This window comes from Notechis scutatus, chromosome 1 (genome assembly GCF_049901735.1).
Source record: "Notechis scutatus isolate UNSWTSFEM ecotype Mainland chromosome 1, rNotScu1.2, whole genome shotgun sequence".
NCBI lineage: Eukaryota > Metazoa > Chordata > Lepidosauria > Squamata > Elapidae > Notechis > Notechis scutatus.
In genome coordinates, this window is record NC_142009.1 from 7,699,703 (window position 1) to 7,714,102 (window position 14,400).

The following is a 14,400-nucleotide window of genomic DNA, read 5'->3' on the forward strand; positions in this document are numbered from 1 at the left end:
GCTTGCTGGGGAGGCTTCCGACACCTTCGGCCGAGTCTTCCTCGCTCGCCCCTTTCTCTTCTTCTTCTTCCCTCCGCCTCCTGCCTCCTTCTGTCCTTCTTCCCCCCTCCCGCTTTCTTCCTCCCTTTCTTTGATTCTGCCTTTACACACACACACACACACACACACCACTACCACCACGGCTGCCACCCCCCCTCCCGCCCCGCAGACGGGCCCAACCTGTCAAAACCACGCCTCTGGGCTTCCACAATTGGTCTGCGCTGCGTAAAATCCACAATCATTAAGGGGGGGAGGGAAGGAGAGAGAGAGAGAGAGAGAGAGGGAGGAAGGAGGGAGGGAGAGAGGGAGAGAGGGAGAGAGAGAGGTAGAAACACGCCGGCGGTGGAAGCGGGGGGAGACGCGGGTGGGCGGCGGGTGGAGCGGAGCGCAGCGAGCGAGGCGGGTGGAGCGGAGGAGCCAAAGAGGTGGAGGAAGCGAGGAGCGGAGCGAGGCGGCGCACGCGAGACTCAGCTAGCCCCGCAAAGCTTTTTGCAGAGCGAAGCCAGCAGGGCAAAAAGAGAGGAGCATTTCAACCCGGAGCCCTCCCGGCCGGAGCGATGAACCGTCGGGCTCTCCTCGTCGCTTCAGCGCCGGAGCTTGGCGCTTTTTAAAACAACAAAAAGCAAAAAACCAAACCAAACCCGCGGAGGAAACCCACCGCCGTTGCTTTCGTTTTGGATTGAAGGCGGAGAAGAAAGTTTTAGCAGGGGGGGAGGCGAAGAGAGACGAAAGCGAGGCCGGAACCAAGAACTCGCACTTCTTCTTCCCCCCCATCCCAGCCCCCCCCCCCAGAACCCAAACTCCAACTCTACTCGGGAGTTTGGTCCCGAGGCTGCAGGCGCCCGGAAAGAGAGACAGAGAGAGAGAGACGGAGGGAGGGGAGGGGGGGACACACATCGCTGTTCTGCCCGGCTGCTGCCCCCCTCCCGAAGCAACCTCCGAAGTTTGCAAGCTGGTCTGGAGAGGCGCCTTCTTTTTATTTTTATTTTTATTTTAGAAAACCCCGAAAAAGCCGCAAGATCCGGAGGCGTTGAGGAATCGCCTTCGCCCGGAGGAAGAGCCCCCTGCCCCCCGCACGGGATCTTCTTGATTTGCTTGTTGGTCGATCTCGGGAAAGAGTCTTTTTTTTGGGGGTCCTTCCGCGGACTCCCTCCCGTTGGTGGCAGCGAAAGAAGCCCCCTCTGGGCGTCTGGGAGCCAGCCCGGAGGTTTCCAATCGCGGGAGGGGCGCCGGGAGGGGGCTGTTTGTGGCGGGGGGCGGCCTGGGCTCTCCACCACCACCACCCCATTTTCTGGGGTGCTCCCTCTTCCCCCTCCCTCCCTCCCTCTTGGCCAAGTCCTTGAAGGGACACGAAGACGGCAGCCTGGCTGAAAGTACCGGCGGGTTGAAACTGACTAGACCCCCGCCGCTGAGCGCCAAGCAAGCCGGGCTGAAATTCAGCGGGCCGCCGCCGCCTCCGCCAGCTTCGTCCTCTTTCCCCCCGCTGGCCCTCTCGGCCTGGGGGGCCTCGCTCTTCCCTCCTGGCTTTGTGGATGTCCCGATGAGAGATCCAGCGTTCCCGGGGGCTGCGATGGCTTACCACCCCTTCCACGCGCCCAGGCCAGCCGACTTCCCCATGTCCGCCTTCTTAGCGGCCGCCCAGCCTTCGTTCTTCCCGGCGCTGGCTCTGCCTCCCGCCGCCCTCGCCAAACCCTTGACGGATCCCAGCTTGGCTGGAGCCGCCGCCGAGGCCGGCTTGCACGTCTCGGCTCTCGGACATCATCACCAGGCTGCCCATCTGCGGTCCCTGAAAAGCTTGGAGCCGGAAGAAGAGGTGGAAGACGACCCCAAAGTCACGCTGGAAGCTAAAGACCTTTGGGACGAGTTCCACAAACTGGGCACCGAGATGGTGATCACGAAATCGGGAAGGTAAGGAAGACATCCCGCCGCTTCCCCCCACCCCTCCACCTCGCGACCCGCTAATAATAAGAATAATAAGCAAGTTTTACTGGGGAGGAGAGAAAAACCAACGTAGTCATCAATAACCACCACAATAACCACAATCACAACAATATAGTCATTATCCCTGTACAGGTACAAGATAAGTTGCACAGGAAAAAAAAAAAGAATTAGGAGTAAATAGGAATAATAATGCATTATGCGGGATGATGGTTGGTGTTTATGGACTGCAGGGGTGTGTGGAAAACCCAGCCCTTGTGTTATCATCATAAAATAAGAATATATGGCGCTATTCCCTTTTGGAGTTATGTAGTGCATTGAAAAGTACCCAGAGTACTTTCTGCCTGGGTAGAGATGACATTTTTGAGGTTCCCGAGCTAACATCGCCAACAATAATAACTTAGCCAGAATGATTTTAGTACTTACTGTGGAGAGAGAAAATCCAGTCTTTGTCCAATAATAATGATAATGCAGTAGCAATAATTCTACAGATGCAAAAGGGTTTTTGCTAATTATTATGAAAAGAGGGAGAATTCAGTCCCTATCCAATAATAATAATAATATAATAGCAATCATTTAAATATATGCAGAAGGATTTTTATTCTCTGTTGTGGAAAGGAGAATTCAGTCCTTGTCCAATAATAATAAAATAGCAACAAGAATGATTTGCAGCATGCAGAATGATTTCTTATTACTTATTGTGGAGAGAGGCAAGAATTCAGTCCTTGGCTAACAATAATAAAATAGCACAATCTATATGAAGAAGGATTGATCTTATTTATTGTGGAGAGAAGGTGAATTCAGGCCTTGTTCAATAATAATGATAACAGAATAGCAATCCTAATCTATATGCAGGAGGATTTTTGGTATATAGTGCGGAGAGAGGAAAGAATTCAGCCCTTGTCCAATAACACTAAAACAGCAATAATAATTATATATTTATATTTATATGCAGAGGGATTTTGAGTATGTATTATGGAGAATTCAGTCTGTGTCCAATTAACAATAAAATAATCCCATCACTGTGCCCTTTTGAAGTAAGTGCAGAAAAAGAGTAAGAAGTAAAAGAACAATCATATAATTTCCAGAACCACTGTTGGTGTTTTCCGTGAGGAAGGGAAGAAACTAACTCCATTCTTTCCAAGAGACAAGGCTTCGCCACCTTGCTAATAATCTTGCAATTTCTCACTTCGGGCATTGCTTTTTTCCCCACCTGACCCTTCTCGCCTTCCTTTGCATCCCAAATATTTAAGCTGATAGCTGGGTGAAAAGCACGTTGACCTGGAGGTGGGCTTCCATTTTGGAGGTACCTGAAAATCCGGATACAAGGGCAGAGTGTTGGTTTCAGACATGGGGGCTTGGAGGGTGGAAGGCTTGACCAGGGGCCTGGAAGCAGCATTTCCTGGAAAATCCCCTTAGAATTCTGATTCTTATTCCTTAAACACTATTCAGGAATTCAGGCTATATATTCAAGTGCAATTTATTTCTATTTTAAAATTTTCTTTCTTTCTTTCTTTCTTTCTTTCTTTCTTTCTTTCTTTCTTTCTTTCTTTCTTTCTTTCTTTCTTTCTTTCTTTCTTTCTTTCCCTCCTTCCTTCCTTCTTTTTTTCCTTTCCTTTCCTTTCCTTTCCTTTCCTTTCCTTTCCTTTCCTTTTTAAAATATTTCTTGCTGGTCTCTTTGCTGTATCTCTCATCAATGACCAAAATCAGAAGGATTTAAAAAAAAACCACCACCTTCTGTTTTTATGTTCAAACATCTGGAAAACCACACATGGAAATAGTTGGTGATCTGGGGAGGGGGCAGCTGGCAGGAAAACCCCTTAGGATCCCCTTAGGATAGGTGTAACAAAAAGTCTGGGAAGGTGGCCTAGCGGTCAAAGGATCGGTCCCCGAAGTAGAGATCGTGTGGTCTCCTCACGAGTAAATTCAAGCGGAAAGAAAGAGAAAAGCTAAGAAGAATCGGGTTTTTATTTCTTCTTTTCCCTGGCTTTTCTGCGTTGGGAAATAGAGGCCGTACACAGCTTTGAGGCCGGTTAAATTTATTTGATCTGGATGGGAGGGGGGGTGTCATTGGTACCCCTGCTTTGCCCCCCCCCCCGTCCTCCTAAGCCCTCCCGAACCCTTTTTAATTTCGCAGACATTCAGAGGAGTTGTTGGTTTTAACAGAGGGCATTTTTTCCCTATGCATTTTTTTCCCCTCTCCTCTCCCTCAGTTTGTCTCTCTTTCCAGTGGCCTATTGTTCGCGTTTTTTTAAAAATCACTTCTTCCTTCTATTAATAAAGGGGTCCTCTATTTCCTCTCCTTCTTTTAAGTTTTCCTCAGCCCTCGGTGTGATCTAGCCAACCTCGAACACGATTTATAAGTCAAACCCCAACCAAGTTTCTATTTCTTCTCCCAGAGAAGAATCCTACAGGCGTTGAATCCAGATTTCTGGGTTGTTGTTTTTTCCCCCTTTTATTTTTAAATCGAGACAAAGGGGTCATCTGTAATAATCGCCCTCCTCCTCCTCCTCCTCCTCCTCGTAATATCGCATTTTCGGCACAGATCCTAACTCGGGATATTTCCGTGTACAAGGCGCTCAATAGAATAGGGAGTACCTGTCTTGAAAATGGCCAGAATGAACCCGCAGGTGATATAGAAAGAGTTGGGTGTTTTTTGTTTTTGTTTTTAAATAAAACAACTTGCAATGGGAAACCGGCTTATTGTTTTAAGCCTTCTTCAAGGTTTATAAAGCAAAATTTATATAAAGCAAAATTCAAGGTTTATAAAGCAAAATTTATTCACTGTGTTTAGGAAACACAGTGTAATTCTCTCGGATTCAATATATATCTTGCAATATAAAGCAAAATTACTTTCGAGGTTTGGACTGATCACAAAAATTTAGAAGCCCTCAAAGGAGATAGATGGATGGATGGATGGATGGATGGATGGATGGATGGATAGATAGATAGATAGATAGATGATAGATAGATGATAGATGATAGATAGATAGATAGATAGATAGATAGATAGATAGATAGATAGATAGATAGATAGATAGATAGATAGATAGATAGATAATTTCAACGTATATTGAATCCTAGAGAGAATTATTTCCCTGTATTTCCTAACCCGAATGCTCGTCTGGATTGTCCTTGGCCCGAGGCTTGTTTGATAGTGAAGGAAGAAAACTGGGGCCGGCTGGGTCGCAGGGCTAAAACCGGGGCAATCCCGGGGCTGGGGAGGGGAAGGGAAGAGGCTTTACTCCGGAGTAATTGCTCAGAGTTTCAGAGGAGTTAAGACACACACCCTTCCCCGAGTAAACCTGAAATCGGGGGAGCGTCCAGGAAAAAGAGCAAAGCGGCGTGTTACTCAGGAGTAAACCGAGTCTCCCCCAGTTTTTTTTTTTTAAAAAGGGGGTGCTGTATAATAAGAAGTGGGGACACAGAGAAATTCAGCCGTCCGAGCAGGAAATTGATAGAGAATTGTGGCATTTAATGCTAGACAATAACCAGGCAGGTGCATAATAAGCGGGGTTTGCAAAACACAATTATTCCTAATAAAGCGATGAATAAGAACCACCGCCTTGGAATTGAGCTGCGAGTTATTTTCCTCTCTCTCTCTCTCTCTCTTTCGCTTCCAGACGGATGTTCCCTCCTTTCAAAGTGCGGGTCAGCGGCCTGGATAAGAAGGCCAAGTACATCCTGCTGATGGATATTGTGGCCGCCGACGATTGTCGCTACAAGTTCCACAACTCGCGTTGGATGGTGGCCGGCAAGGCCGACCCGGAGATGCCGAAGAGGATGTACATCCATCCGGACAGTCCAGCGACGGGCGAGCAGTGGATGGCCAAGCCAGTGGCCTTCCATAAACTGAAGCTCACCAATAACATATCAGACAAGCATGGATTTGTAAGTGGGCAACTGACTTCCTTTTTCTTCCTTCCTTCTCCTTTCCTTTTCCTTTCCTTTCCCTTCCCTTTCCCCCCCTCCCTTCCCTCTTTGTTTCCTTCCCTTTCTTACTGTTTTCTTTTTTCTTTCTCTTCTTTTTTACTCTCTCCTTCCTTCCCTTCCCTCCCTTCTTCCTTCCTGCCTGCTTCTCCCCGTTTCCTTCCTTCCGTTCCTTTCCTTTCTTTCCTCTTTCTTTCCTCCCCTTTCTTACTGTTTTCTTTCATTCTTTTCTTCCTCTTTCTCTTTTTTCCTCTCTTCTTCCTTCCCTTTCCTCCCTTCTTCCTTCCTGCCTGCTTCTCCCCGTTTCCTTCCTTCCGTTCCTTTCCTTTCTTTCCTCTTTGTTTCCTCCCCTTTCTTACTGTTTTCTTTCATTCTTTTCTTCCTCTTTCTCTTTTTCCTCTCTTCTTCCTTCCCTTTCCTCCCTTCTTCCTTCCTGCCTGCTTCTCCCCGTTTCCTTCCTTCCGTTCCTTTCCTTTCTTTCCTCTTTCTTTCCTCCCCTTTCTTACTGTTTTCTTTCATTCTTTTCTTCCTCCTTCTCTTTTTTCCTCTCTTCTTCCTTCCCTTTCCTCCCTTCTTCCTTCTTCCTGCCTGCCTGCCTTCTCCCTGTTTCTTTCCTTGGTTCCTTCCTTCCTTCTTGCCTTTTTTCTTTTTTTTCTCTTTCTATGTTTCTCTCTGCCTCCTTCCCTCCCTTTTCTTCTTTCCTTCTTTTTCTCCTTCTTTCCTTCCATCCTTCCTTCCTCCCTCCCCCCGTCTCTACTTTAGCTCTTTCCTTCTGCCGGGGTGGAATCCTACGCCGTTGACACGTGTCTTTATCTTCAGATAATCACTCCATTGGGAACTGGAGCGCGGGCAGGCGGGCGCCGCCTTTTCGTTCCCTCTGAAAGGCCCTTTCTTCAACGCAGCCCGGGGTGCAGGATCTCGGCCCAGCCCCGGCGTTTGGTGGTGGTGGTGGGGGGTTGTCCAGCCACTGCCAGCTCGAGGTCCCTGTTCCTAATTCGTCCCCACAGACCCCAGTGCTGGGTGGAAGCGATCTTTCCTCCTTACACCTTTCCAACCTTCGCTCGAGAGAGAGAGAGAGAGAGAGAGAGAAAGAGAGAAAAGCTAGGTGCATGAAATAACAAATACTCTTGCAACGATCTTGATAGGATCTTCGCATCAATATTTGCACAGGATAAAGTTGGCGCGCGTCTCCTCTTTCTGTCTGGGGAAGGAGGCAACTTTCAAACGGTTTGTACCTGGGGGTTTTATTCCACCCCGGTCGCCTGATTCCGAAAGGGGGGGAAGGAGGGAAGACTCTAATCAGGAAGCCATAAATCCACGCGACCCCCGCACTCTCTTATCAGGAGCTTAAAGTTCAGAGCAAGCCAGGTTTCTAATCTAAGGTGGGTGGAGGAGGGCGAGGGAAGCAGTAAAGAAACAAGCCAACAACAACAACAACAACAACAACAACACACACACACACACACACACACACACACACACGATCCCCTCCGATTCTCCTTGGCGTACCCCGCGTGGCTTCCAACTCCAGCACCCCAATTCCCATGGCAAAAAAAACCCCAAACACCACTGAGATATTTCTGTCTTGCACTCGTCGCTTGCTGGAAGAATATTAAATGACCGGCTTTTCTCCGGTTTAGATTCACAGCGGACGACGGGTAGTTAGGTAAGCGAAGCCCCATTCGGATCAACAGATTTTTTTATTGTTTTTTTTTTTGTTTAAAGAAAAGAATCTCTCTGCGAAAAGGTTGGCGGAGGAGAGGAGAGAAAATCGGCCGCAAATTTCCTCGGGGGCGGGGTGGGGTGGGGGGAGTGTAGAGATTTGAATTCGGAGGAAGCGAATTTTCGCGAGGATCCGTGAACGTGGCTCCAGGCTGCCGGCCGAACAGCAGATAAAAGAGTTGATACCCGGGAAGATTTTCGGATTTTTATTTTTATTCCACCCCCCCTCCCCCCCCCGGCTCTCAGACAAGCCAATTCATTCTCGGAAAAGCTGCAAACTCTTTTTTTTTTTTTTTTGCAATCAGCCGAAGGAAAGGGGGGAGAGGAGAGAGAGAGAGAGAGAGAGAGAGAGAGAGACTTAACGAAACGGCGCACTGTTCGTTTTGTAAGGTGTTTAAGCTCTTCCTTCTTTTTGCCCAATTGTTTCCAAATGGCAGAAGTGGGCTGGATACACACCCACCCCTTTAGAAATATTCTGCGGTGGGGAAAATGGGTCCCGGAAGTTGCTGAACTGGATTTGGGACAATGGCATTTGAGCTGAGAGATTGGAGGCGTTTGAAAACTGAATTCTCTCCCCAGGAATCCGGTTCAAAAAGGCACAATATCTATACACTGTGCCTTTTCATTGTAAATATAAGTCTAAATATAAGTATAAATATCTATATCTCTCTATATAGTACATACATACATACATACATCATACATACATACATACATACATACATACATACATACATACATACATACATACATACATATCTTAGATTATCGCCTAGCTGGTTTTGCGCTCACCTTTCTCAAACCTTAGACAGCAATTCTCCGTCCTGGAAATAAAACCCCTTAAACAGAATTATGTCACATTTAGAGTAAACTTTTCTCCACCGTCGGTGTTAAAATATATATATTTTAAAATGTATTTCTACTTCACAGAAGTAGTTGAAAATAAAATGAAATAAAAGGGAGCCCTACACGAGTTTGCGACCTCGGGGTAGCAAAAGAGAAAGAGAGAGAAGGAGAAAGAAAGGAGAAAGAAAGGAGAAAGAGAGAGAGAAATAATTTTATTTTTACGTTTGATATCGCTGCAAAAGAAGAGTAATGGGCGCTTCTGAAGGAACGTAGGCAGGGCAGGAGAAATCGGGTTTTTTGTTTGTTTTTTGTTTTAAAAGACCTTATTCATTAAAATCACTTTAGACGTTTCAAGCAAGGAAAAAGGGACGGAGGAATTATTTCCATAAATCTTGACTTCGTTTGTTGTGTTATAACTTGACCTCCTTTTTAACTTACTTTAAGAGGTTATGAAAAGGTCTTTTTTTCTCTCTCTCTCTCTTTCCCCCTCCGGGAAAGGGAATAAAGAAAACAAGTTGAATTACAGGTGTATCTTACAAAAGGGGAGGGGAGAAAAAGCAAAGATTCTGATCGTGGGCACAAGTCGGCCTCTACTTCTGACAGGATCCGGTTTAAAAAATGTAGATATTAATTTTCCGGCCAGGTGGAAATTCAGCTCAGGCCTCTTTGCAGACATGTGTGCAACTCCCACGTCGTCCCCCCTTAAAAAAAAGCTTGCAGGAGGGACACACGGCTGAACTCTTGAAGTACGGCTACTACTTCCCATAAAAACAGCCAGGAGTAAGTAGGTGGCTGAAGAGAGTGATTTTCGGCCATCCAAGTTAACCAAGAGGCTTTTTGAAAGACAACTGGACTTTCTTTGTTTTTGTTTTTCCTTGAAGACCTTTTCGCTTCTCATCCCAAGAAGCGCCAGAACGGAAGGAAGCTTCTTGGAATGAGAAGCGAAACCTCTTCAAGGAAAAAAAAAACAAAAAACAAAAGTCCGGTTGTCTTTTGGGGGGAAAAAAACCGCCTTTGAGATGGCTGAAGAGATGGGAGTCCACATTTTAACGCTTGGGAGGTAAAAGGAGAAAGAGGTTTTGCAGCCCCCCCCCATGAGTGTTTACCGGGTCAGTTCTTCCCTGTTCCTTCCCCTGCCCCCCCCCCCCAAATTAAAAGTCATATCTTTGGGGAAAAGGTGGGATTCAGGATACAGAACTTTTTGCGAAGCAACAGGCAACGGAAAGGGAGAAATTGCCTGCAGGGATGACGAGACGGTTAATACACTACTGTAAAGGCTAAAGGTCTCTCTATTTTTCTCTTCGCCCTCCCGGGCCTCTTTGGATCCGGGCCCGGGGAAGGTCGACCGTGAGGGAAGACCGTGAAGTCTTCCTTCAAAAATCCCCACCCCACCATCATCTTCATCATTATCCCACTCGATCAAGGCGCGCTTAGCAGGGAACAATCTCTTCGCCCCGGGAGGGAGAGAAAAAAAGGGTGAGGGGATCCCAATGTAGATCTCAATGGAACCGGTAGAGAATTGAAGGGCAGGAGTGGTTTTAGTGCCAGTTTCCAACACGTATCTATCACTTCCTTCCTTTCCTTTCCTTTCCTTTCCTTTCCTTTCCTTTCCTTTCCTTTCCTTTCCTTTCCTTTCCTTTCCTTTCCTTCCTTCCTTCCCTCCAGCCTTTCCTTCCTTAATCCGTCTTCTTCCTTTCTTCCTCCTTTCCTTTCTCCCTTCTTTCCTTCATTTCCTTCCTTCCTCCCTTCTTTCTTTTCTTCTTTCCTCCCCCTTGTCTCCCTCCTTCCTTCCCTTCCTGCCTCCCTCCCTCTTCCCTTTCTTTCTTTCCTTCCTTCTTTTCTTCTTTCCTCCCCGTCTCCCTCCCTCTTCCCTTCCTTCCTCTCTCTCTCCTTCCTTCCTCCATTCGTCCCTCTCTCCTCTGTCTATCTCCTTCCCTCCCTCCTACCACCCTCCCTCCCTCCCTCCCTCCCTCCCTCCCTCCCTCCCTCCCTCCCTTCCTTCCTTCCTTCCTTCCTTCCTTCCCAACCACAACCACTTCCAAAGGCCTCTTGCCTTTTAACTGAACGCAGGGAATCTCGCCTTAAACTTGTCCCTGAGTTGGACCGCGTCCCAAACTGTGAGCCTCACATGCTCCGGGAAGGGGGTTGTGGGGTTGTGGGGGTGGGAGGAGGAGGAGAAAACGGCGAGGCCTTTTTCTTAAGGCCTCCAAAGATTCGGCCCCTGATATTTGCCAGGGTGGAAGTATTTTTGCCTTCCACCCCACCCCACCCCGCCCCGCAAAAAAAGAAAAAGGAAAAAGGAAACCCAGAACCGTCTGAAGGGAACAAAGCGGGGCGCAAGGATCTGTTTGATCCCAACGTCCGGCGTCCCCGAAAAGAGGGAAAGACGGTCTGAGCTTGGCACAGGGAACCCTTTCTAAAAAGAAATGCGCTTTTTTTTTTTTTTTTTTTGAAGGAGCTGGGGTGACCGAGAGGAAGGGGCAGCGTTACCCGCGCAGATCGAGCGAGAAGCGCTCGCTGGAAACGGGGAAGGCGTAGAATTCAACGCGGCTCCTTTTTCTATCTCCCCCGATTCCCCCGGTTGTATTGTACTCTCGTTGCGTTGGTTTTCCGCTTCGATGGACCGGCAGCGCCTCCTCGCGAGTCGGTCGTTGGGGGGCTTTGCCCTCGTTGGAAGCAGGGCCAGCCTAGCTAAGGGAGAGAAGGGCACCCCCCTCACTCGCCTCCCAGGAAACGCCATTCGGGTCTGGAGGAATATTCGGAATATTCCTCAAAGGACGCCATCCTACTATACGGCTAATAAAGGGGTAGTGGCGAGGATAAAGGTGTGTGGCTGCAGGGCGGTCCTTGCTCGTCCCGCAGAAATTGCTTACGGAGGGGTTTACTTGCGAGACAAGGAAATCAAATTGGGCTCTTTGGGATGAATCCTCCCAAAGATTGTGGGACTAGGAAGCAAAAAATAGCGAGGGGGTCTCCCTCGCGCGAGGACTGTGACCCTCCTTCGTTCCTGCGAGGCTTATCCCCCCCATGCTTTTAAGACTTTTTAACAGCGCGCTTCAAAGCAAATTTAAACGCGTGCAATTCGCAGCGGGAGCAGCCGTTCCGACGTGCTCCTTGCTTGGCAAGGAAAGGGCAGGCTCGAGACTTTCCGCTCTCCATCCCATAATAAAGAGAAGCAAAGCAAAGCCCCTCTGATTTGAACGGAAATCGATGGCAATTGAAAAGCGCTTAGTCGTTCTTCTTCCCACGCGCAAGTTCGAGACTCTGGCTTAAACCCCGATTCTCCCCGTTTAACTGGCGTGTATGAATGGGTATTTCGGGAGGCGAGGCCCACTTCCTTGTTGTTGTTCCATCCTCGGTTGACTCAGCCTTCCATCCTCCCGAGGTCGGTAAAACGAGGACCCGGATTGTTGGGGGGGGGGCAGCGTTTGTAAACCGCTCAGGGCGTGCTTGTAATGCACTACGGAGCGGTATATAAGTCTAAACGCTATCCCTTCCTTTGCTTTAGATGCTTGGATTCCGGTCCAAATCTTTTCAACAGTACTTCGAGCAAGAGATAAGCCTGAGATGTGAACCAGCCTAATTTCCCTCCCCCTTCTTGTAACACCACCGATCTGATTCCCACGGTAGCCTAAACCACAGTCTAACTTGGCCGTATTTTAACCTAGCCCTTGTAGCCAGGTTCGTGGTCTGCCGTGTGAAATCAGAATGATGAGTTTTGATCGAACCCACCATAGAGGGGAAACGTGTTGGGAACACAAGCACAACGTACGCGTCTGCCTAAACGTCACATAGGTGAAATGGGTGGCGGTATAAATCGAATAAATAAAGAGAAGGAAATAAAATCCCTCAAGAAGAGGCTGTTCAGGCTTCCACCTCAATTGAAGAAAGCAAGCGGCAAGCTGTTTATCAAAAGCTTGGTTGCCTCCGTTTTAGGATCGGTCTCGCCTACTCCTTTAATTCGAATTATCAGCCAGGCCCATCTAATTGGCACAAAGCAAGGCCGACCGGCGCAAGAATTATTTTTTTTTAAACTGGTTTGAGAGAGAAAGCCTCTTTGAAGTTCACCGAAGCTTCCTTCACCGCCACCCAAAAAATAAAATTAAAAAAAAAAACATGTAGCTTGTGAAAAATGAAATGGTTTGAAATGTGGAGCTTCCAGCTCATTTAAATCCGCCCTGAACTCCGTTTAAATGAATTTAGCAACCCAAGAAAGGGATAGACTGGGGTGAATTAAGAGTGAAGTGCCAAAAAAAAAGAAAAGGGGGGTTAAATGCTGCAGATATAAAAATAAATAATGATTAATATATTATTCTGGGGGTCCAAAATGGGGAGGGGGTGTAGATCCTCCTGAAAATCGCCAGTGGAAGGCCAAACACGAACCCACCTAAAAAACTCCGGTCAAATCCAACGGTGCCTGATTTGAGATTGACTTCCGAGAAAACCTATTCGGTTCGCTCTTTGCACGTGTGAATGCCTCTCCGTGTTCAGGCGGTCCCTTGTGCGTAATTAGATAAGTTTAGGGCTTAACCTTAGCCTTAAGCCTCGACAACGTTTCTGAGCCCAACGTTTCTGAGCTGTTCGATGCGTGAACCAGAGGCAGGTACAGTACATCTGGTTGGAAACGGATCCCTGCTAAGGATCCTTGCATTCCCAGATCCTTGCATTCAACTCGCAGGGTCTAGTGACTTCCGAGTCACTAGATTTCTTCGTCGCTTGAAACCCCCCGCTTAATTTTCAGAAGGGAACCCCGCGCCAAATCATCAGGGCAGCTCCCACCCATCCAGGCCTCCTCGGGAGTGATGGGACTTGTCTCTCCCAACTCGAACTAGTAGCCGAACTAGCCGAACCTGGGCTTCTGTCCCAGAAGGGAGTAAAATCTGATAGGATTCACCTATGGATTGTCACCCATTGTGGCTCGGGAATCCAATGGACAGTAATTTGTAACGGGGATCTCCCTAGATCGATTGAGTGGTTGATTATCTATCTATCTATCTATCTATCTATCTATCTATCTATCTATCTATCTATCTATCTATCTATCTATCTATCTATCTATCTATCTATCTATCTATCTATCTATCATCTATCTCAATATTTATCTAATATCTATCTATCTATCTATCTATCTATCTATCTATCTATCTATCTATCTATCTATCTATCTATCTATCTATCTACCTACCTACCTATCTATCTATCTATCTATCTATCTATCTATCTATCTATCTATCTATCTGTCTGTCTGTCTGTCTGTCTGTCTATCTATCTATCTATCTATCTATCTATCTATCTATCTATCTATCTATCTATCTATCTATCTATCTATCTATCTATCTATCTATCTATCTATCTATCTATCTATCTATCATCTCTATCTATCTATTTATCCATCCATCTATCTTCTATCTATCTATCTATCTATCTATCTATCTATCTATCTATCATCTCTTATCCATCCATATCTATTTATCCATCCATCTATCTTCTATCTATCTATCAATCCATCTATGGTATTTATCTACGGTATCTATCCATATCTCCATCTACTGTTCCTACTTACCTAACTACCTATCGCTCACTCTATCTTTCTCTCTCTCTTTCTCTCCATCCATCCATCTATCCATCCACCTACCTACCTATCTACCTCTCTCTCTCTCTTTCTCTCTCTCTCTCCATCCACCTATCCATCCATCCATGGTATCTATCCATCTCTCTCCCTCTCCCTTTGTGTGTGTGCGTATGTGTGTGTATGTGTCTGCCTGCCTGCCTGCCTGCCGATCGATCGATCGATCCATCGATCTACTGTCTGTCTATCTATCTATTTACCTACCTATCATCTGGAAATGAACTTCCCGCACCTGCCCGAGCCCCCTTTTAAAGATCCGAACCACTTAGAAGGTGGAAGAAGCGCACCAGAGTTGA

The 14,400-nt window shown here is 47.1% G+C and overlaps 1 protein-coding gene across 1 annotated transcript in view; it reads left to right on the plus strand.

The window, feature by feature from the left end:
- The first annotated feature begins 482 nt into the window (after window positions 1-482).
- The window catches only part of TBX2 (T-box transcription factor 2), a 48,319-nt gene continuing 34,401 nt past the window's right edge, over window positions 483-14,400 (plus strand). The window contains exons 1-2 of the mRNA XM_087956230.1: window positions 483-1,947; window positions 5,601-5,868. Of these exons, the coding sequence (XP_087812356.1) occupies window positions 1,580-1,947; window positions 5,601-5,868 (636 nt within the window). The 5' untranslated portion in view covers window positions 483-1,579. The remainder of the gene's footprint in view (window positions 1,948-5,600; window positions 5,869-14,400) is intronic.